The following is a 23641-nucleotide window of genomic DNA, read 5'->3' as shown; positions in this document are numbered from 1 at the left end:
GAATTAAGGCAGTTCTGAAGGTGAAAGGGGGTCAAACACCGTATTAGTATGGTGGTCCTAATAATCCTTTAGGTGAGTGTATAATGTAGTATAATGATTTATACATATTTATCCCAACCAAACAGGAGCTAATAGAGTCATCATCCAGTGCTTCAGTGGGAATGCTGACAGCTCTGCGTTCAATTTGGTGGCAGAGTGCAAGGCGATGTTTAGACGGCCTCTGGTTTCTTGTTGGTTCTTTTCCAATATAAATACTCAGATATTTCGCATAATTAGTGAACTTTTTATAAAACTTGCCATGTATGGGTAACTGCCACCTGAGCTGCGCTCTTCTCAGACAGTCCAGCGTTGCACCTTTTTGCACCTGCTCTAATCACTTATGGCTCCTGCAGACTGTGGCCTTGGCCATATATTGTGTATCGATCAGCAGATGTCAGCACTTTTTTAAAAAGCCTGCCTGTCATCTTGCCATTTCTTTTCATCTCATCTCCCTATCACCCTGTCAGCTGGTTTGTGTGTATTTTTTTTAATAAAATATAGAATAATCCTCAAAGGTCCACAGTGGCACACGTAAAAAAAAATGGTGACAGCAGTCAGGCTTAATATTTTTACTATAAAATTGGTTAAATTTTATCAATAAAATTCTCAGATTTACTGTACTTTAAATCTCATAGAGACTGTGCTATCATTCTCAAATGAGAAACTTTAATCTTTTTATTTTCCATATATTAATTGGATAGTACATTGCATATGTATTGTTTATAAGGAAGCAGAACACTGATCTGTCTGCTGTATGACTTAAGAATTTTTTGTCTTGCCTGAAATAAATAATGTCAAATTTCTGAAACTGAGAAAAAGCTGATCAGGCTAAAATAATGCATTGATAATCTCCTGACACAAGTTAAGTGTTGACTGTGAAATAATTGTGAAGGTGCAATTGAGTGGACGTATCTGTTGAAGTTTTGTGGCTAGGCATAATAAGAGCTATCTATCCCTTATCAGTTTCAGTGAGGCTGCAGGGCTGTCTTTATTTTTATTTTCTGTTACTCACATGTGTGTTTAAATAAATGTTAGTTAGAAACAAGTGCACAGCTCATTGTTACTCTATTTTAATATTGTCAGCATTACCCTATGAAGTGACTTGCGCAGAGTCAAACCACATTTGTTGAAGTTGTAGCCATGTGCCTTTAAAGTACGACACCCAGGCAAGTACTAGGACTGTTGACCTAGCACAGCTTTGTTCAAGATTCTGTAAGAGTATTTACAGAGTATTGTGCTTGAATTTATTTTTTTTTTAATTTTATTCATTTTATTGTAATCATTCCATACAAATAGATCAATTTTTACAAAAAATAGGATTGAAAACAAATCAACCCCCACCCTTAAGTAGGAGAGCATGGCCAAGGAATAAAACTTAAAGCTAGTAAAAATAAATACATTGATGAGATTAATAGGCGGATAAATGAAGAAAAAGAAATGGGAAGAGAATCTGCTTCCTCAGTGCTTTAAGAGTTTATTCTAAAATGTTATTTATCAGATCCTGCCAGGTTTTGAAAAAGGTTCTGCACAGATCCTCTAAGTGAGAATTAGATTTTTTCCAATTTCAGATAGTATGAAACATCAGTGGCGGCACGGTGGCGCAGTGGGTAGCGCTGCTGCCTCTTAGTTAGGAGACCCGGGTTCGCTTCCCAGGTCCTCCTTTTGTGGAGTTTGCATGTTCTCCCCGTGTCTGCGTGGGTTTCCTCCCACAGTCCAAAGACATGCAGGTTAGGTGCATTGGCGATCCGAAATTGTGCTTGGTGTGTGTGTGTGTGTGTGCGCATGCCCTGCCCGGGGTTTGTTTCCTGCCTTGCACCCTGTGTTGGCTGGGATTGGCTCCAGCAGACCCCCGTGACCCTGTAGTTAGGATTTAGCAGGTTGGATAATGGATGGATGGATAAAACATCAGTTACCCACTGACTTAAAAGAAGTGAGTTGGGATTCTTTCAGTTTAGCAAAATAAGTCTGCATGCCAGTGTAGTAAAGGCAATCACCGTTTGTTTGTCCTTCTCCACTATTGAATTATTATTTTATAGATTCACTTTAAGTATCGGGCAGCATGGTGTCTTGCAGTAAGGAGACCCGGGTTCACTTCCCAGTTCTCCCTGTGTGGAGTTTGCATGTTCTCCCCGTGTCTGCGTGGGTTTCCTCCGGGTGCTCCGGTTTCATCGCACAGTCCAAAAGACATGCAGGTTAGGTGCATTGGCGATCCAAAATTGTCCCTACTGTGTGCTTGATGTGTGGGTATGTGTGTGTGTGTGCCCTGTGGTGGGCTGGCACCCAGCCCAGTATTTGTTCCTACCTTGCGCCCTGTGCTGGCTGGGATTGGGTCCAGCAGACTGACCCCCGTGACCCTGTGTTAGGATATAGCAGGTTGGAGGATGACTGATGACTTTAAGAATCACTTTTATTCTAGGTTAAGGTTGCAGTGTACTGACAGGCGTCTGCGGAATATATTTAAATGAGAGCAGAAGTAAAGTAGATAGATAGATAGATAGATAGATAGATAGATAGATAGATAGATAGATAGATAGATAGATAGATAGATAGATAGATAGATAGATAGATAGATAGATAGATAGATAGATAGATAGATAGATAGATAGATAGATAGATAGATAGATAGATAGATAGATAGATAGATAGATAGATAGATACTTTATTAATCCCAAGGGGAAATGTATAAAAGTATAAGCACACATTAGTGATTCTAAACAAAGCCATGACATAAATGTGTTTGAGGATACAGCTTCATCAATGAGGACACCTAAGCCTGAAGTTTGCCTGGCTGTGTTATGCAAGTGGAGGATTGCATGTTTTTGAGGGTAATAAGAGCGGGAGTGATACCTTGAAAAGTTCTCATTTAATTTGTGCATGTACATTTGGACCCATCTTCCTAACAATGAAAGCTACCTCCAACTGAATTGTCTTATGTTTTATGTTACAGAGCCAGGAGAAGCTCTATATAATCCTGAAATGCAGGCTGGATAAGCAGGTAAAAACAGAAATTGAATTCACATGCAAAGACTGCCGCTCCATGCGTGAACCTGTGGTACTTGAGAATGATTACACAGCATCAGTCAGAGCTCCTGGTAAGTCACCTGAGAGGGCACATTACCATTTAGGGATCATTCATTTTCTACCTAAAGATACAGTATGGCATCCTGATGGCGAGGCTGGGTGTATTGCTTCATTGAAGTCTAAGCCCATTCATTCAGCATTTATCCACACTTCATTTATTCACTTTTCATGCCAGCCATAAATCACTCATATTCCATAATATATTATATTCATGTATGTGGCAGGCAGCTGGCTTCCATGCCCAACCGGGATGCCCCTGCTCCCTGTATTCCAGGGGAGCAGCCCTGGACAGTGCAATACCTCCCCATGGATGCTAGATGGCAGCCCCCCTGGGCTGGAGTAGTGCCTCAGTTTCCCACAGGGCTCCCTGGGAATCGGAGCTGGGGGCAGCCCTGTTGGGTCCCGCAGGTACCGCCAGGGGGTGCTGTGTTTGGGACTCCTGAGCCCGTGTGGGCAACAGACTCATCACACCTGGAAGTGCCGCCGGAAGTGCAGTTTGCATACCAGGAGAAGGTGGGAGCGGAGGATGCCGTCATCAACATGCTACACCGATCCCTCTCCCACTTGGACAGAGGCAGTGGTGCTGTAAGAATTATGTTTCTGGACTTCTCTAGCGTCTTCAACACCATCCAACCTCTGCTCCTTAAAGACAAGCTGACTGAGATGGGAGTAGATTCATACCTGGTGGCATGGATCGTGGACTATCTTACAGACAGACATCAGTATGTGCGTCTCGGGAACTGCAGGTCTGACATTGTGGTCAGCAGCACAGGAGCGCCGCAGGGGACTGTACTTTCTGTGGTCCTGTTCAGCCTATATACATCGGACTTCCAATACGACTCGGAGTCCTGCCACGTGCAAAAGTTTGCTGACGACACTGCTATGGTGGGCTGCATCAGGAGTGGGCAGGAAGAGGAGTACAGGAAGCTAATCAAGGACTTTGTTAAATGGTGCGACTCAAACCACTTACATCTTAACACCAGCAAGACCAAGGAGCTGGTGGTGGATTTTAGGAGGCCCAGGTCCCTCATGGACCCTGTGATCATCAGAGGTGACTGTGCAGAGGGTGTAGACCTATAAATACCTGGAAGTGCAGCTGGATGATAAATTGGACTGGACTGCCAATACTGATGCTCTGTGTAAGAAAGGTCAGATCCGACTATACTTTCTTAGAGGGTTGGCGTCCTTCAACATCTGCAATAAGATGCTGCAGATGTTCTACCAGATGGCTCTGGCGAGTGCCCTCTTCTACGTGGTGGTGTGCTGGGGAGGCAGCATAAAGAAGAGGGACGCCTCACGCCTGGACAAACTTGTTAAGAAGGCCGGCTCTATTGTAGGAGTAAAGCTGGACAGTTTTACATCTGTAGCAGAGCGACGGGCGCTGAGCAAACTCCTGTCAATCATGAAGAATCAACTGCATCCACTGAACAGGATCATCTCCAGACAGAGGAGCAGCTTCAGCGACAGACTGCTGTCACCATCCTGCTCCACTGACAGACTGAGGAGATCGTCCTCACCCACACTATGTGACTCTTCAATTCCACCCGGGGGAGTAAATGCTAACATTACTCAAAGTTATTGTCTGCTTTTGCATGCATTTTTATTACTCTTTTATTTAATATTGTTTTTTTTTTTGGTATCAGATCTATCTATCTATCTATCTATCTATCTATTATATAGTGCCTTTCACATCTATCTATCTATCTATCTATCTATCTATCTATCTATCTATCTATCTATCTATCTATCTATCTATCTATCTATCTATCTATCTATTATACTGTATAGTGCCTTTCACATCTATCTATCTATCTATCTATCTATCTATCTATCTATCTATCTATCTAACTCAGTGATCAAACACCTGGAGCACTTTCGGGTGACCTATAAAAGGGAGCCGGCGACCACCACTCATCAGCCAGAGTCTGGTGGAAGAGGACAAGGTTACTAGAGAGGAGTGGTGGTGCCAAGGAAGACAAAAGTGCTTGTGCTGTACTGGTGGTTACTGGTGCTTGGGACTATGTTGTGGCTGGGGGGTTACGGGGAAGACGTGCCCTCCAGCTGAAGAGAAGTAAAAGTCTTTTTATTTTACACATGCCTCCCGTGTCCATTCTGTGTCGGGTCAGGCGCTATATAGTACATATCTTACACGTATTATAATATATTAACAAAACATATTTATATAATATATTCATATTTCATTCATATAATTTGGAACCTCAAGGCCCTAAATAGTTGAGCTTTGGTTATAACGAGAATCTCTTCAGGAATAAGTATCTGTCTTACTCTGTGCCCTGCCATAGTGGCTCTAAAAGTGCTTTGAATGTTCATTAAGTGAAGCGAGGTGAATCTTAATCTTATTATTAAATCATATGACATTAGCAGGATGTGAGCTATTAGACCACCCTTTCTGGTTTCTTTCTGCTGTGTTCACCATCAATGCAGCATGGAAAAATTCTACTGAAGTCAAATTATGGTTTGGTGCATCTTATCTTTTCTCTGTACAGATATGCCACCTGGTCCAGTGTCAGTGACTTTATACTCTGGGAATGTAACAGTTTGTACAACTTCTGTAAATTACTACACTGAGATGGAAGAGATCAGCAGATGTCTACTAAAAGTCTCCAACCCAGTAGACTTCATGTGTCAGGTAAGGCACTATTGTCTAGTCATTTGCAGATGGGCCTCACAGATATGGCTTTAAATATCAGATTGCAGTTTATTATATTTTATGTAACAATGTGTGTGAAAGAAAAGCTAGGAGTGAATTTATAAAAAAGCAAACCCCCACCATAAATGATGACATACTGTAAGTATACTGTGGCCTGACCTAATAAAAATACCATACAAAAAACATTTTAGGTGGGTAGATCAGCTTTGTGTCACTTTAAAATAACAATGCTTGCCGCTCAAATATTCTGTACCATTATGCATAGGCAAGTAAGACCATGACAATGACCACAACCACCATACAGGAACCACAATTTTTTTTTTTTTTTATCAAATATACGTATGTGTGCCTATTTTCATCCAGTTCTGCTTCAGTGCAAAGCACCTTTCAGGTTGGCTGTTTTCAATAATACTCAACAAAGAAAGAAATCTTTTTTCACAGATTATGTTTGATCCATCTAGATCACGGGTCTCCAACTCCATTCCTGTGGCTGCAAGTTTTCATTCTAACTCTTTTTTTAATTAGTGACCCATTTTTGCTGCTAATTAACTCTTTCCCTTGTTTTTAATTGACTTTTCTTGAGACTCTGACCACTGATTTGATTCTTTTTTCCTTAAATGGCACCTAAACATAAGTTTGATGTGAAGTGAGCCAACAGATGACCAACTAAGTTGGGACCTCAAACTCCAACCAACTTCACTTCACTCAGTTTCTTAATTTGAAGCCAATTCCCGCTCATTCTGCCATGGCAGACATTTCCAAAACTGACGATTTTCTCTCTTTTAAGAGCGCTGACCGTCAAAATGTTTTGTGGACCTGAGCAGATCAACATTACTGAGGCCTTCACCTTCCTTTATTTTCAGTTATTGTGTGATGGATGCAGGTTGTCGTTTATGTGTTGGTTCATTTTGTGTCTTAATATTGTTTGGTTGCTAATTAAAGAAAAATGAAATAATTAAGGGGCCTGAGTCTTAAGATGTGCATCAATTAAAATTAAGGCAAAGAGTTAATTAGCAGCAAAATCTGGTCACTAATTAAGAAAAGGGTTAGAATGAAAACCTGGAGCCACAGTAGCTCTGCAGGACTGGAGTTGGAGACCCCTGTGTTAGATTATATCCATCCATCCATTATCCAACCCGCTATATCCTAACTATAGGGTCACAGGGGTCTGCTGGAGCCAATCCCAGCCAACACAGGGCACAAGGCAGGAAACAAACCCCGGGCAGGGTGCCAGCCTACCACAGGGCACACACACTAGGGACAATTTAGAATCACCAATGCATGTCTTTGGACTGTGGGAGGAAACCCAGGCAGACACGGGGAGAACATGCAAACTCCACGCAGGGAGGGCCCTGGAAGCGAACCCAGGTCTCCTAACTGCAAGGCAGCAGCGCTAACCACTGCGCCACTGTGCCGCCCGCTAGATTATATTTGGAGTGTTATTTGGGGAATTAATAATATATTACTGAAGTTTTTATAACTGTTTTACACATATCTAGCAGACTTAACTTTTGGTGAAAAGCCCAGATATGCCTTGTCAAGGACTACATCTCCTTTTTACCAATGCTTAATTAGTTTTAATATTGTGTCATGCTTCATTGATCACTGGATTACTGTATATTTGTGTCTTTTCGACCACGTGATTTCATTATTTTACCTCCAATTTTCTGCATCATCCTTTTTGTCTTTATTCTAATAGATTCAAGTTATCCTTTTCTGTCTGCTAGTGATCCACCTACTGCATCCACAAGTCGTATTCAATTTCTAACCCATCTTTAAACAACAACTCCGGCTACTCTTGAATCTCTGCAATGGCACAGGGTTTCCAAGCCTACCTAACCCTGTTCACTCAATGAGAGAAAGAAAGGGTGAAGACCTGGTGATGAATGATGACTAGCCGTGAAATAAATAATAGTTACTTCGGACTTAATCACAATTTTCCAGTTGATGTTTTTAATACACAGTGACCAAAGTAGTGCAGATTTTTTTTTTAATTTGAAGCGAGTGAAGTGACTTAGGTCATATAAGAAATCAGTGGTGGGAAGTGAACTAGCAAAAATGTAATGTACAGGTTACTATCCTTAAGTGCTATTTCATATTAAGTATTTCTTGTCCATTGTTTTATACTGTCTGGGAGTGAGTCGTCTGTTATACCATCCTGACTCTAGAATATATGGCAACAGATAACACACAGTGTTAAGAAAAGAATTCATGTCATGTCAGTCATTATCCAACCCACTATATCCTAACACAGGGTGTCTGTTGGAGACAATCCCAGCCAGCACAGGGCACGACGCAGGAACAAACCCCAGGAAGGGCGTCAGCCCACTGCAGGGCATACACACCCAGCACACACTAGGGACAATTTAGGATCACCAATGCACCTAACCTGCATGTCTTTTGGACTGTAGGAGGAAACCCACGCAGACACGGGGAGAACATGCAAACTCCACACAGGGAAGACCTGGGAAGTGAACCTGGGTCTCCTAACTGCGAGGCAGCAGCGCTACCACTGCACCACCCAAGAAAAGAATTACTTTTTGTTATTTACAATATATATACTGTATATACAAGCCAAATACCACTGACTCACTCATCACGAAATCTCCCAAACCATGAGGACTTGGGACTTGAAATTTGGAAGGTAGGTTACCCTTGGCCCATAGGTGCTTGCTAAGAAACGGTTTTCAAAATTTCATGGTCCAAGTGCGAAATTTCTTAGTTTTTTAGACCCGTTTGTATGTCTGTCTGCTTTTCACGAGAGGACTACTTAATGGATTTAGATCGGGTTTATTTCTATAATTTGCTTGAACATTCTGTTGATTTTGTGACTTTCTCATCGCACTAAGTATCATAGTTCGCTTGCGGTACCGAGAGAGACTCATCGGGCTGCGGGGAGAGGGGCAGGGCTCTCCACACTCACACGTCTGCTTCGGGGCGTAACCTTAACTCCGTTTAGTTAGCGAACGAGAGGACTACTTAATGGATTTAGATCGGATAATTTTCTTGAACATTCCGGTTGATTTTGCGACTTCTCTCATTGCGCTATGAATCACAGTTCACTTGCAGGAGCGATACATTCACACTAATCCGAGACAGAGGCTGCGGGCCGAGGAGACGGGGAAGAGTGACGTCAGGAGTAGGGAGCTGGCCAGGGCCCTCCTCACTGTCCTGTTTCACTAATACACGGGCGAAGCCGTGGGGAATGGCTAGTGTTATTACTGTATATGGCTGTGTAGCTTAACTCCAAATACAAAATCAATAATGTATAAACTGTCAAGTGCTTTGGAATGTTATTCACTGTAATAGACTCTGTATAAAGTAAAAATCAGACATGTGAATAACAAGATGGCTTTCATTCAGTAACATAAAAGTAAGCACCTTAAAAGCCTCCCCTAGATTAGATTTGCCAGGATAGTATCGAGAATTTTTGTTGAAACAGCTTTTCTCTTTATTGTTCATAGATCATTTTATAAATGATTTCTCCCTACATATCCATCATACCTCACCACTTGCCTTTGCTGTTCTGATTCCCTAGCAGTACATCTTTGTAAGTAATAACGTCCATTGGCAGAGAATGTTTGTACATGATCCAAGAACTGTATTTTCTGTACTTAATTTTATCCTGAATCATTATTTGCTAAAATATGGTTTACTTGTGATGAGCAGACACCACTTTGAATAACATTTACTAATTAATGATTTATAACAAGACATATATCCATTAGAAATGTATTGCTTTTTAAGAGAGTTTTAGGAAGATATAGTCTGCATCAAAGTAAGGAAATATGAATAGACTAGTGGTTCCTATTTAACAAGCTCAATTTATGCTTATTGAAGTAATTTGAATTCAATTGGAGTTTACTACCAGAAAAAATAGTTGCTAGAAATGTGTTTAGTCATTGCAGCCATAGATATAACAGTATTAAAATACAATTGAGAGGGCAAGATATAATATTTGACCTTATTCAATTATATACAACAGCAAAAAATGATAATGTGGCACTCAAGACACAATAAATAAATAATATTGCGATATATAAATTAGTAATCATGCCTTTAACTATATAAGTCTTTAAAGGTATATATAATTTAAGATGGAGATGTTTGCAGATCTGGGGTAGAAGGATAGCTTGAAGTGAAAATTATAATGGCCTGGGATTTTTCTCAGTTTTATTCCAGACAAGTGTAATAGGGAATAGAGTAGGGTGCCAGTGAAAATCAAAGTTTTTATTTTCTCACGTCTTAGCCCCCACTCTTGTTCCTCTAGTTACCATGATAAATTACACAAAGTTTTATTACAGCCAAACAATATTTACTGGTGGCACAAGAGATCAGCATTTTTCTATATTCACTATATAGAAGCGTGCGTGCGATATGACTGTTCTGTCCAGCTCTTCAGAGCTTTTCAGTTAACAGAGTTTTTTTTTGGTGCTGGAAACAGTTTGCGATGGTCTTCTACAACTTGTAGGAGGTACAGTTTCTGTTCTTCTTGGTTTGTGATGGCCGAATTGAATGACTGAATCAGTTCCCCCTCTCTCCGCTGCATCATTGACCACTTTCACATCGCACTGAGCTGAAATATATGCTTCATTACTGTCCCATGAATCGGGATCGTCCACGAGGAAGTCCTGTGAAATCTCCATCCTGCACTGTTTTCTTCTCAACAGTATGCAAATGAAAAAATCGACTTGTCTGTTAGAAGGTAGCTTACAGCCAGTAATGGTCTCCGAGAGTCCTCCTATAAGCCATACACCGTGTCGTGATTGCCTTGACTTCTTATCTACAACTGATGTCATCTTGCTTAAATCCTTCACCTATACCTGTTATGCAAATATAACAGTGTTGAGTAATTAGGACTCAGTAAGTTTATAATTTTGGTACAGCTTTGTAGCAATCTAAAGATGCAGATAGAAATAAGAAATAATCCATCTGGTTTATAGGACTATGCTATGCAAACAGCCTAACAGCACAGTAACATTTTCTTCTTGTTGTCTCACAGTTCCTCCTATTATCACTCGCAAGGAGTATGTATGCCTGTTACTGATAAAATACTGGAATCACACAAGTTATTACCCTTTAACTTTGGTAACTGTGAATGAAATCTTATCTGTATGAGCATATAACAACAACAACATTTATTTCTATAGCACATTTTTATACAAATAATGTAGCTCAAAGTGTTTTACACGATGAAGACAGAGAAAAAAGACAAAGTAAGAATTAAAATCAGAGAACACTAATTAACATAGAATAAGAGTAAGGTCCAATGGCCAGGGGGGGCAGCAAAAACAAAAAAAAACTCCAGACGGCTGGAGAAAAAATAAAATCTGCAGCGGTTCCAAGGCCACGAGACCGCCCAGTCCCCTCTGGGCATTCTACCTAACATAAATGATCAGTCCTCATTGTATTCAGGGTTCTCATGGAAGGACTTGATGATGACGGTCACGTGGACTTCAGGCCTTTAATCCATCAATGTAATGCTTTGATTAGGTGGTGGTGCAGATCGCCTCCACAGAAAACTGGAAAAAGAGAAAGTAGGGGTTAGTACGGATTTTGGAGCCACCATGAATAGTTATGATAATTAATTGAATATGCAGAGCATCAGGATTAAATTAAAATGAAGTTATGAGAAGGCCATGTTAAAGTAAAGTGTTTTTAGCAGTTTTTTAAAGTGCTCCACCGTATCAGCCTGGCGAATTCCTATTAGCAGGCTATTCCTGATTTTAGGTGCATAACAGCACCACTTCTTTAAGTTTTGCTCTTGGAATTCTAAGCAGACACTCATTTGAAGATCTAAGGTTACGATTTGGAGTGTAAGGTGTCAGACACTCTGATATATAAGATGGAGCGAGATTATTTAATGCTTTGTAAACCATAAGCAGTATTTTTTTTAGTCGATTCTGAATGGTAACCAGTGTAGTGACATCAAAACTGGGGTGATGTGCTTGGATTTTCTTTTCCTAGTTAAGATTCTGGCAGCTGCATTCTGCACTCGTTGTAATCGATTGATGTCTTTTTTGGGTGGTCCTGAGAGGAGTGCGTTACAGTAATCTAGACGACTGAAAACAAGAGCGTCAACTAATTTCTCAGCATCTTGCAATTATATAAGAGGTCTAACTTTTGCTACGTTTCTTAAGTGAAAAAATGTTGTCCTAGTGGTCTGATGAATATGCGATTTAAAATTCAGGTCAGAGTCAATAGTTACCCCTAAGTTCTTTACCTCCATCTTGACTTTAAATCCTAATGCATCAAGTTTTATTTCTAATAACCTCATTATATCTGTTATTGTCAATCACTAAAATTTCAGGTTTTTCTTTATTTAGCTTGAGAAAATTACTATTCATCCATTCAGAAATACCAGTAGGACATATAAAAAATGTTATTCATTTACAGTAATCCCTCGCTATATCGCGCTTCACTCTATCGCGGATTTTAAATGTAAGCACATCTAAATATATATCATGGATTTTTCGCTGGTTCGCCGCTTTCTGCGGACAATGGGTCTTTTAATTTAGGTTACATGCTTCCTCGGTTTGATTGCCCAGTTGATTTCATACAAGGGACGCGATTGGCGGATGGCTTAGAAGCTACCCAATCAGAGCACGTATTACATATTAACTAAAACTCCTCAATGATATAAGATATGCCTCCCGCGCCGTGCTTGTTTGCTTCTCTCTATCTTTCTCACTCTCTCTGCCTGACGGAGGGGGTGTGAGCAGAGGGGCTGTTTGCACAGAGGACACGTTTGCACAGAGGACACGGAGGCACCTCTACAAAATGCCGCTTTATCGTGGTGCTTCTGTATACTTAAAAGTACGTATTGGTTGTTTGCTTTTCTTAGCGAGCGCTCTCCCTGACATTCTCTGCTCCTGACGGCGCTCTTTTGAAGATAAGATATGTATGCATTCTTTTAATTGTGTCTGTCTTGTAATGGAGCACAGTTTAAACGTTTGACTAAAGGGTGTTATTTCATATCTAGAGGGCTCTAATAATGTTAACAGGGTGGGAGAGTTTATAAGGGCTTAAAATATATAAAAATAACCCTACAAACATATGGTTTCTACTTCGCGGATTTTCACCTATCGCGCTGGGGGTCTGGAACGCAACCCCCGCGATCGAGGAGGGATTACTGTATTGTATTATTTTATGTTTAAGTGTCACAGCAACAAAAGTAAACACTAGGCATAGAAAAACAAACTAGGCATACATAAAAACAATACAAATTTATTTTAAAAGCTTAGTTATGCTGAATAAGTACAACACCTGTCAATAACAAGCATAATAGTTACATGAAAAGGGGATTTTACAGTAAATACTGATGACTTCAGAAGCATTGTGCCACCAGTAAATGTTGATATATTCATGTTTTTCATGTATCATTTTTATGAAAAGGAACATTTTTACAGGGTAAGACTTTACAAAATAGATACGTCATTTTTTCACATATTGTTCGTTGGCACCCTAGAATAGAGTGTGACACATTTTTCCTGATGGAAGATATTAGGCTCTTGTGATACCATTGTAGTTGTTCTTGAAATAAGTAATTAGTTCAGAGTGTATTTCTAGGGTATTTTGCAGCACTAAATACATCATTTAGTTATCCATGTGCTCCATGTTGAAAAGTTGTAAGCAGCATTCACAGGGAGTCGTGCATCTTGTCAAAGTATAATTACGATTTGACTTAAAACATATAACATAATAAAATGCACAAGAGAAGAGACAGTATTGTACCTACCAAAAAAATCCCACCCATCCATTTTTTCAATTTGAAACTGTACTTCCCCCAATATGTTATATTTTTTATCAGACCGTTAGGATCTGCTAAGGTGACGTAGTGTAATTCTCCAGTTTGGTCAAACATCTGGATTTAGTGAACTGTTATGAAAACAAAATCTCGCAATTAAATGTTCAGTGTGGCGCTTCTCAGATACTTGAGTATGGCGGCAGTAGGGAGGGAAATTCTACAAGAACACATCACTGTTTCTCAATACGTTATCACAATGAGAAATGACTGGCAGTGTAATTACAGTAAGTTTCAATTGCAGTCATATATAATCCAATGATAAGGTACCCTGTCCTTACCTTTTCGAGATATGGCATGAAAGGTAGGGGAGCAGATGTAGGTGTTACACTTTCTGTTATTTCTAAGTGACAGGTCAATGTCTCTGCATTGGAACTTAACCACTTTTGACTCATTTAATGGTAGGAATTTACTTCCTGAGCCAGAAATTGTACCCAAATATTCTAAAAGGCAATATTAATCAATAATACAATCCTGATAGTACAGGTAATTCATTCATATCAATGCAGCTATGTAAGAATTATATTGAAATATTAGGGAGTTCACCCCCTGCTTGCTTCACTTGCCAACCCCTCTTGCCTGTGCTACGTGTCAGCCACTTCATGTCACTGCCATTCGTGTTGTGAAGAGGGGGGCTGAACGCACCCAAAGGAGACGCGGTCGCTCCTCCGAAACCCCCTCTTAAATGGTGATACAATGGGAAATAAATACAGTTTTTTGGTTTTTTTTACCCCTCCTCTTAGCTCGATCCTCTGCTGGCCTGCTGCTGCTGCCGTGCCGCATGATCTGCATCTCACACGGCGCTTCGAACATTTGAAAACCTATACAGCAGCTGTCTTTGTCATCTACTCTTTGTCTTTTATTTCCGGCCCCCGGCGTGGTTAAATCTCTTGGTACAAAGTCTCTTCTTGCGGGATGTGAGTTCTTGATATTTTAGGTTAGATTTTAAAAATGGAATAAGAATCTGTAAATCTAACAACATCACATTAAAGTTTGATACATTCTGAAAAGAATGATACCAATCATATATATGTAGGTTTTAAAATAAGCCCAATTTAAAGCGTGACAAAAAGTCACATAAAATCGTTGCACTTTTAGGCTTAGGATTTTATATTTATAGAGAGTAGATTTGCAGACACCGAGTTTATTTTTCTTTATTTTTTTTTTTTTTTTTTTTTGCATTGTATTGATTTTATTAAAATCAGATAACATTCCATACAAGCAAGTCAAGTTTAACAATAAAAGAGTAAAACTTTAAATTAGTAAAAATAAGTAAATAGATAAATTAATAACTAAATAAGCAATTTAAATGCTTATTCCAAAGTGTTATTAGTTGGATCCTGCCAGGTTTTTAAAAAGTTCTGCACAGATCCTTTAAATGAAAATATGATTTTTTCCAATTTCAAATAGTATATAACATCAGTTACCCACTGACTTAACAGACGAGAGTTAGGTGTCTTCCAGTTGAGCAAGATAAGTCTACGTGCTAATAGTGAGGTAAAGAGTTTACTTTTCAGATAAAATGGAGCTTTCAGCTTTGTAAGCATTTCAAATAGATACAAATTTCAAAGATGGTGGATGGACAGGAAATTAAATATACAGTTTAAACAGCACAAAAGAAATGATTTGTGAGTCCAATTTTACAAAACAAATCCTCTGGGACAGTCTTAAGTGGTACAGTTATTGCACAACATAATTTTAGTTTTAGTATTGTTTGCAGCGGTACATGGAGGTTGTGACAGATAGGGGGCGCTGTCACCCCCTTGAACCCTCAGATCAGATGCCAGACACCAGATAAAAGTCCAATAATTAATTTTATTAGGACAATAAATTGCACAAAGCACCCTCCACTACACAATACTCATAAACAATACAATAATTCTCCAATACTACAAATCCTCCACTCCCATACACGTTGTTCCCTTCCTCCCAACTCAGCTCGGCCGTCTGGGATCTCTCACAGACTTTTATAGTCCTTGACCCGGAAGTGTTTCTCTCCCTCTCTCTGTCCATATGACTGGAAACACTTCCGGTTCAGATAAAAACTCCTTTTCTTCAACCCGGAAGTACGTCATTTCTTCTGTCCACGTGACTGGGACGTACTTCTGGGCTGTAGGGAAAATAGGCCTTATCCTCCCTGCAGCATCCTCTGGTATCCAGCAGGGCTGTGAATAAACACTCCATTGTCCAGGATTCCCTGCTGGCATGCTGCAGGGAGGGCTTCATCTTGTGGCCTGGGAGTATTGGCCGGCCATATACCACAAGGTATACAAGTCTCACTGTGTACCAAGACATTTTGATTCATTGAAACTAAAATACACTTAGAAAGAAAGAACATGCCTTCCATTTAAACCAGAGCATGGTGTTAAAGTGTGATTTAGTTTTCAGCACATTTTAGTATGATAGACAAGAATTCTTGCTTAGACTTGACTTGTGCATAGCACTGCTGAAATAGGCTTTTAACTATAGTAATGGAAAAGTGCTTTCAGGAAAATGTTTTAGAATGATCTTATTTGGGCAGCACGGTGGTGCAGTGGTAGTGCTGCTGCCTCGCAGTTAGGAGACCTGGGTTCGCTTCCCGGGTCCTCCCTGCGTGGAGTTTGCATGTTCTCCCCGTGTCTGCGTGGGTTTCCTCCGGGCGCTCGGTTTCCTCCCACAATCCAAAGACATGCAGGTTAGGTGGATTGGCAATTCTAAGTTGGCCCTAGTGTGTGCTTGGTGTGTTTGTGTGTGTCCTGCGGTGGGTTGGCACCCTGCCCGGGATTGGTTCCTGCCTTGTGCCCTGTGTTGGCTGGGATTGGCTCCAGCGGACCCCCGTGACCCTGTATTCGATTTCAGCGGGTTAGAAGGTGGATGGGTGATCTTATTTTTTTTTCAGTCAAATATACTGACTGTGTTACTCACCATTATTGTCTTTCTGCATTCTTTCTTCTTTCGGCTGCTCCTGTTAGGGGTTGCCACAGTTCTTTTGCATTATTTTGCCATATTATCATTGTTTTCATCAAACAGGATTTTATCAAGAAATATTCTTAAGTTTAACTAAATAAAAACAGCACAAAACAAGTTACAAAAACAGTGTGACTCTATAAATACCAAGAAAAAAAGAACTAATTGTGGACTTCAGAGGGCAAAATGAAATAACATTCCAGTTGGCATCAATGGAGTAACACTAGAAATTGTTATCTGCTCTTGATGCCTTCAACAACAACAGTATGTATTTATATAGCACATTTTCATACAAACGGTATAGCTCAAAGTGCTTTACAAGATGAAGAAAGAAAAGTTTACATGAAACAAAAATACAATTGGGCAATACTAAGAATAAAGTAAGGTTAGATGGCCAGAAGGACTGAAACAAAAAGCTACAGATGGGTTGGCGAAAAAAACAAATAACAAACAAAATCTGCAGGGGTCCCAAGGCCAAGAAACCGCCTGGCCACCAGTAGGATTTCTACCTAACATAAATGATCTCAATCAGTTCTCATGGTTTTCTGGCTTTACGTGAAAGAATTTAATGATGATAGTCCTGTGGACCTCTGGCCTTCAGTCCATCAACGTAAGGACAGCATGGTGCCTTGAACAGGTGGTAGTGGCGCAAATCGCCACTACAGAAAAACCGAATGAAGAACAGCAAAGAAAGTAGGGGTTACTACGGATTGTGGATCCTTGATGAAAATGATAATTCAATGCACATTGTAGAAGACCAGGCCCCGGGCACAGACAGACAGACAGACACCGTATGTCCAAAACACACACATTTATTTACACTAGTATCCTGCACACAACACAGTGCTCCAAAACAGTACTGTCCTTCTCTTCCCGTCTCTCCTCTACTGCTTTCTTCCCAAAGCTTTGTCTTCCTCCTCCCGACTCTGGCTTAGGAATGGAGTGAGACGGCCTCCTTTATAGAGCACCTGCAAGTACTCCAGGTGTCCCTTGATTAACTTCCGGGTGTGTCAGAAGTGCTGCATGTCCAGACTCTGGAGCTGTCCAGGCACCCCCTGGCAGTGGCCACAGACCTCTACTGGGTTGAGCCTCCAAGCCCCAATTCCATGGCCCCGATGTAAACCAAGGGTGCTGCCCTCTCGTGTCCCAGGGGAGGTACTCCTGACAGTGTGCCCATTCCCCTGGTCTTCTCCTGGAAAGGACGTCCCGTCTGGGCAGGATCCCAGGCCGTACATCACAACATGTTAAAGTAATGGGTTTTTAGCCGTTTTTTTAAATGCTCCACCGTATTAACCTTCAACCCCATAACCCCAAGACACACTGAAAATGGAACAAAGTCATTTTAAAACATGGCTGGTTGAGGAAGTAGTTTTTATTGCTTTATCCTCTGTTTTCATTTCTGTGTTATGCTGTAAAAAATGTCTTGACCCAATGTAACATTCTGAAGACAGTTCCTCTCCTCAGAAACATTTTTTTAAATACATTTTCATTGTAGATATTCTTCTAGAAAATGCACCTATCAGTCATCACCATTAACTGTGAACAGTTTACTGAGTCACAGAATCCCAAAGCCAAAGATAAGGACAGGGCAACTGGTTTTCTCATGGGGCTTCATACCGCGGCCACGTTTTTGGAATCTTTTAATTCTTGCTGGCAACACGAATTAGACGATTTGCAAGTCTCCGACTTAAAGTTTAAATCCGAACAATATATTCGATCTCTTTTCGCTGTTCCGTTATTTCACCGAGTAATTTCCGTTTGTTTGCTCTAATGCGATCTTTACCATCCTTTTTTAGAGACATTCAGATTTTTGTACTTCCATTATCTCTAACCTGCTCTGCATGTGTAACGCACCAACATTTTTGGAATCTTTCAATTCTCATGGATATGTCTCTTCATTGGGAAGAAATAGTACTTTTTTCCCTGATGACAACACAAATTAGATAATCTTCTAGTCTCCAACACAAAGTTTACATCTGAACAATCTATTCAATCTCTTTTCGCTGTTCCGTTATTTCACCGAGTAATAATTTCCTTTTGTTTATGCTAATGCAAGCTTTACTATCCTTTTTTTGAGACTTTCGAATTTTCGTAATTCCATCATCTCTAACCTGCTCTGCATGTGTATCGTGCCAACGTTTTTGAATTCTTTACGATGTTCTACTTTGTCATCTATTCTTTGTCTTTTATTTCCGGCCCCAGGCGTGGTTAAATCCCTTGGCTCAAAAACTCGTCTTACGGGACGTGTAAGTGTCTTTCCCAGAAAATGATGTTTCGTCTCCTTCCAAGATTTTTTTTTTATAATAGGGAGTGTGGAAGTTGACCCGGACACAGACAGGCAGACACGTTCATGTCACCCACAGCCACGTTTATTCACAAATATATACAATAATAATTGGTCACTCAGACCCAGTCACGTGCACAATACCCCAAACACAGTCCTGGCCACACAATGTCTCGTCTTCGGGCCGCCTCCACTCTCCTCTCTTGCTTCGTCCTCCTTCCACCTGACTCTAGCCCTGAATGAAGGGAGACCGCCCCTTATATACTCTCCCGGATGAGCTCCAGGTGTTCCCGGCATTCCTCCTCTAGCCACGCCCCAGCGTGGCGGTAGTGCCGGCTGTCCTCCCGGCAGCTCTCCGGGCACCTCCAGGCGGTCCTAATTCTTCCCCCCAGCACTTCTGGTGTGGCTGAAGTGCTGGGGTAACAGGTCCCCAAGGCATTGGGGCGCCTCGAGACGGTGACCACGGGCCCCTACAGGGTGGAGCTTCTTCCATGCCCTGTACCCTTGGCCCCCAAAGCAACCAGGAAGGCAACCCCCATGTGATCCAGGGTGGGCGCAGACCCACATCCGGTCCCTCATTGCGTCCCGGCCGGGTCATGGCCCCTGGCATCCCTGACAGGAGATACTCTGCCTTTACCCTAGACTCTTTTGGACTCTTTTAGATCTGTCCATTCAGTACTATTTTTTAACTCACATTAGTAGAGGTTTCCCTGTCATGGCTCACTTATAGCGAAACACATCATTCTTACTTAACATAAAAGGAATTCAGAGCTGGTCATTGGGAGAAAATTATTAACCTCATTTTATAACCTGTTATTATTCTTGAAGCTTAACGCCTTACGGATCAACAGAGCATCAAGTAAATCATTTGAAGACTGAGCTTTGTCTGTCTAGCACTTTAAATCTTAGAAGGTTGACACAAATCTAGTCTTCACCAACTTGATGTTGCTTGTAGCTGTGTGTTTGTCAGTGGGTTGCAGAATAGTTCCAGATATAGCTACTGGAAAGGTTTGAACATTAAGTAACTGAATTTGAAAGTCTGAGTTAAATGCAAAGCAAACAGATCACACATAAAAATAAAGGAAAAAATGATCATCTCCAGAAAAAAGAAATACTTTTCTTCTCTATGATCCGTCCATCCATTGTCCAACCCACTATATCCTAACTACAGGGTCACGGGGGTCTGCTAGAGCCAATTCCAGCCAACACAGGGCGCAAGGCAGGAAACAAACCCTGGGCAGGGCGCACACACAAACACACCAAGCACACACTAGGGACAATTTAGAATCGCCAATGCATCTTCTCTGTGATATTTCTGTTAAAGGCATCAGTATCATAGTTACTTTTCTTTAAGTTTCTATATGTTATTACATTGTTGGATGAGAACAGGCTTCCCAGCCAGGGGGGACTTTGAGCCATTACCTGGAGAGGAGGTCCGAGAGGAACAATGGATGGATCAGCTGTCTGGACGGAAAGAGCATTCTATGCCCAGCCGGAGTAAAATAATTGCTGGATCAGGAGAAGCTGAAACTTGGGAGTGGTTCCAGTGGTCCTCATACGAGAACTCAGTTGGGACATGCGCAGGGGTGCTATGGATTCTGCAAATGTATCGCTGTAGGGGTTCCTTGGGGTCGATAGACGGCGCTGTCAGCAGTGGGCTGTCCTTCTTTGTTTTTGGCACTGAAAGTGTTTCCTGGAAGAGACAGAGAGTCAGAGTAGGAAGGCAGGGGGCAAACCTCAAAGGAGATGGAGACGAAGGAATAATTTTATTTATCATTTATTGTATTATTGTGATTGTGATTAAAAGAAGACTGAGAAAGTGCTTGGAGAGGAATAAAAATCATTTATTTTATTCCATTTACGTGTGGTGCTTTGCAGAACCTGTGGTTTGGGGATCTCTGGTGCCCTTGTGTGGTCACAACATATCCTGTGATATACGTCAGTATTAGTGATGAGTAAACACCTTGGAGTTTGCTTCAGCGAGAGCTGGGTGAAATCACGGAAATCAAATTTGCAGAACTCAGCAAAATGCATAGAAGTCTGTGGGAAAGGAGGAACTGAACTAGTTTTGAGTGGATTAGAATGGTATAACGGTCTTTTTAGTGTCCCTAAGGGACAGAGTAGTGTCTGCCATTATTGTGGCCAGAAACTGTGCCTCAAACAAAAAAATAAAAGAGACAGATTGAACGAATGCCACAAACAAAATACAACACGTGGCTAAAAACTAGAAATAAGTAAATGAAATATAGATAGTTTAGTTACAGAGTTCAAATTCTGGAAACACAAATCGGCTGTGCCACAAAGCAGCAGCAGCAGCTTCGGACTGGCTCATTCCATTGTTTGAAGTCTTGGCTGTGGGTACAGCGGGAACATTTTTTTTTTGTTTCCTCAGTGTCTGTGCGGATGCTTTGCTTCCATCAAGAAGAAAGAAACACTTTGTAAATAGTAATGCATCTTATGATATTATTACTTATTATTTCAGAGAGTCTCACTCTGATTTGGTGAGGGATGGGAGTTTGGGTGACTTCTTTAAGGTTTGATTTCAGAAAGTAGCTGGGCACCTGGCTGATTTTCCATGCAAATTAACCATGCGCCGCTGCGGTGCACAAGGATCAGTGTGACAGAACTCATTATGATCAGCTAATGTACTCATCAAAGTTTTTTTTTTTTTTTTAAATGCATGCTGGGATGGGATATTGATGGAGATTTGGGTAGAGTGCTGATTGGGTCATGACATCACGTATGCATGAAGGAGATCAGAAATGACCTTACAGCAGACATGTGAGAAGGTTCTGGGCATGGCTGCTGCAGCTCAGTCTCTTTCATCATTTCCCACTTCTGTGTGGCGTCGATGTGCTCGATCAACCTTCTCCAAACAGCTCGGCCCTCCTCCTCATCGCCAGTCCGGCTCTTTTCCTCCACTTCTTCTTTTACTTTGTCCATCCACCTCGGCTTTGGCCTCCCTCGCTTTTTCTTCCCCTGTACTTCCATTCCCAGTACTCTTTTGCTCACATGTTCAGTTTCTCTATAGTTGTAACTAATTCATTCATTCAAAAAAAAAAAAGAACTTCCTCAATGGTGGTATTATGTGATACTGTAGCACACCTAAAAATAAATCACAGAAGGAACATCTAAAGGGTTATAACATTGAACAAAAAATCCTTACATCTGATTTGGATATCTGCATCAGATGCTGCTGTAATGAAGCCTGTGCCATAATACAGGATTCCATGCATCCCAAACACTACGTCAGTAACAGCAACAGCAACCTGAGTGTCTGACTTATCTCCATTATAGCATATACTTTTTAAATTTCAGTTGTACTATAATTATTGTGTTTGTAGGTACATTGGATTAATGCAGTTTCCCTTTCTCAACAATTTGAAAAAAAAATTGTTTTTAATCCAGTTTTCTGAGAGTTTGATCCCAAACAAGCACTGTATTTAGTGCTACTGAAATTCATTTGCGATATTCATAATTTGCTTTACAGTCAGTCAGTCATTTTCCAACCTGCTATATCTTAACACAGGTTTCCACTGGAGCCAATCCCAGGGTGCACAATTAAGGACCGTCAATGCACCTAACCTGCATGTCTTTGGACTGTGGGAGGAAACCCACGCAGACACGGGGAGAACATGCAAACTCCACGCAGGGAGGACCCAGGAAGCGAACCCGGGTCTCCTAACATCGAGGCAGCAGCGCTAACACCGCACCACCGTACTGCCCTAATTTGCTTTACATCTGCCTTAAATATCTAGTATTATATTTCTTAATGTTGACAAAAAATTATTATTCTTGCTTGAAAACTTGGTGACTGACATTTGTTTTGTGTGGGTAAAAGTGAAAATGTAACATTATGATTTTTTTTTATTCTTTATTTCACCTTACACAATTTCTTTTATTAGTTTTCACATACCTCTTGGGGTCAGACATTGTATAGCACCCCTGGAACAATTTCAGATTAAAGGCCTTGCTCAAGGGCCCAGCAGAGTAGGATCTCTTTTGGCAGTGACCAACCTTCAGGATACCAGCACAGATCCTTAACCTCTGAGCCACCTCTTCACCCTGCTATCTTATGTTTTCATAACTTTTGGGTTAAAAGGCACTGTAATAAGGTGTATAAATTATGAATGTTATGTTTAAAACATCTAACTGATATATTGAGGTTCATTTCTTTCCAGGCTTTCAATGTCTTACCAAGCAAAATAGAAGCCCTTGATAAGCTGTTAACAGAATCCCTGAAGAAAAATATGCCAGCAAGTGGTCTTCATCTCTTTGGGATAAATCAACTAGAAGAAGAAAACATTTCAGCATGTAAGTGAACTTACTTACTATTGTGAACCACCGGGGCGGGTACTGCCACCCTAACCCGACACCTGACACAGAGAGACACACAGCACACATTTGTTTTCAGTTGGGGTAACACTTCTTCCTCGCTCCCCGAAGTGCAGCGCAGTCTAGAGCACAGTCAACACTCTTCTTTCCTTTCCTTTCCTTTCCTTCTCTCCTCCTCCTTCGTCCTTCTTCCTCTCGACTCTGGTTCTCTGAATGGAGTGAGGTAGCTCCTTTTAAGCTGGCTCATTAATCAGACCTCTGCAGCTCCCCCTGGCGGCCCCCACGAGACCCAGCTCCCCACATGCCAAACTCCAACTCCCCATGTGTCCTGCGGGAATCCGTGGTGCCCCAGCTATCCAGGAGGGCTGCCCTCTAATGTCACAGGGGAGGTAGTGCCTTGCAGATGCCCTCTGCCCATGCATGTCGTTCCATCCAGCTGGCGTCCCGACCAGGTAATGGCCGGGGCCGCCCATCACACTAT

The 23641-nt window shown here is 41.2% G+C and overlaps 1 protein-coding gene across 3 annotated transcripts in view; it reads left to right on the top strand.

The window, feature by feature from the left end:
• Positions 1-23641, top strand: part of pik3ap1 (phosphoinositide-3-kinase adaptor protein 1) — a 163994-nt gene that overhangs the window by 90175 nt on the left and 50178 nt on the right. For all 3 annotated transcript variants that reach the window (XM_039737351.1, XM_039737342.1, XM_039737360.1), the window contains exons 4-6: positions 2987-3131; positions 5628-5770; positions 23007-23139. In XM_039737351.1, coding sequence (XP_039593285.1) covers positions 2987-3131; positions 5628-5770; positions 23007-23139 — 421 coding nt within the window. The remainder of the gene's footprint in view (positions 1-2986; positions 3132-5627; positions 5771-23006; positions 23140-23641) is intronic.

This window comes from Polypterus senegalus, chromosome 1 (genome assembly GCF_016835505.1).
Source record: "Polypterus senegalus isolate Bchr_013 chromosome 1, ASM1683550v1, whole genome shotgun sequence".
Lineage (NCBI taxonomy): Eukaryota > Metazoa > Chordata > Cladistia > Polypteriformes > Polypteridae > Polypterus > Polypterus senegalus.
Note: the sequence above shows the minus strand (reverse complement) of the source record. Positions and strands in the feature narration are given on the sequence as shown.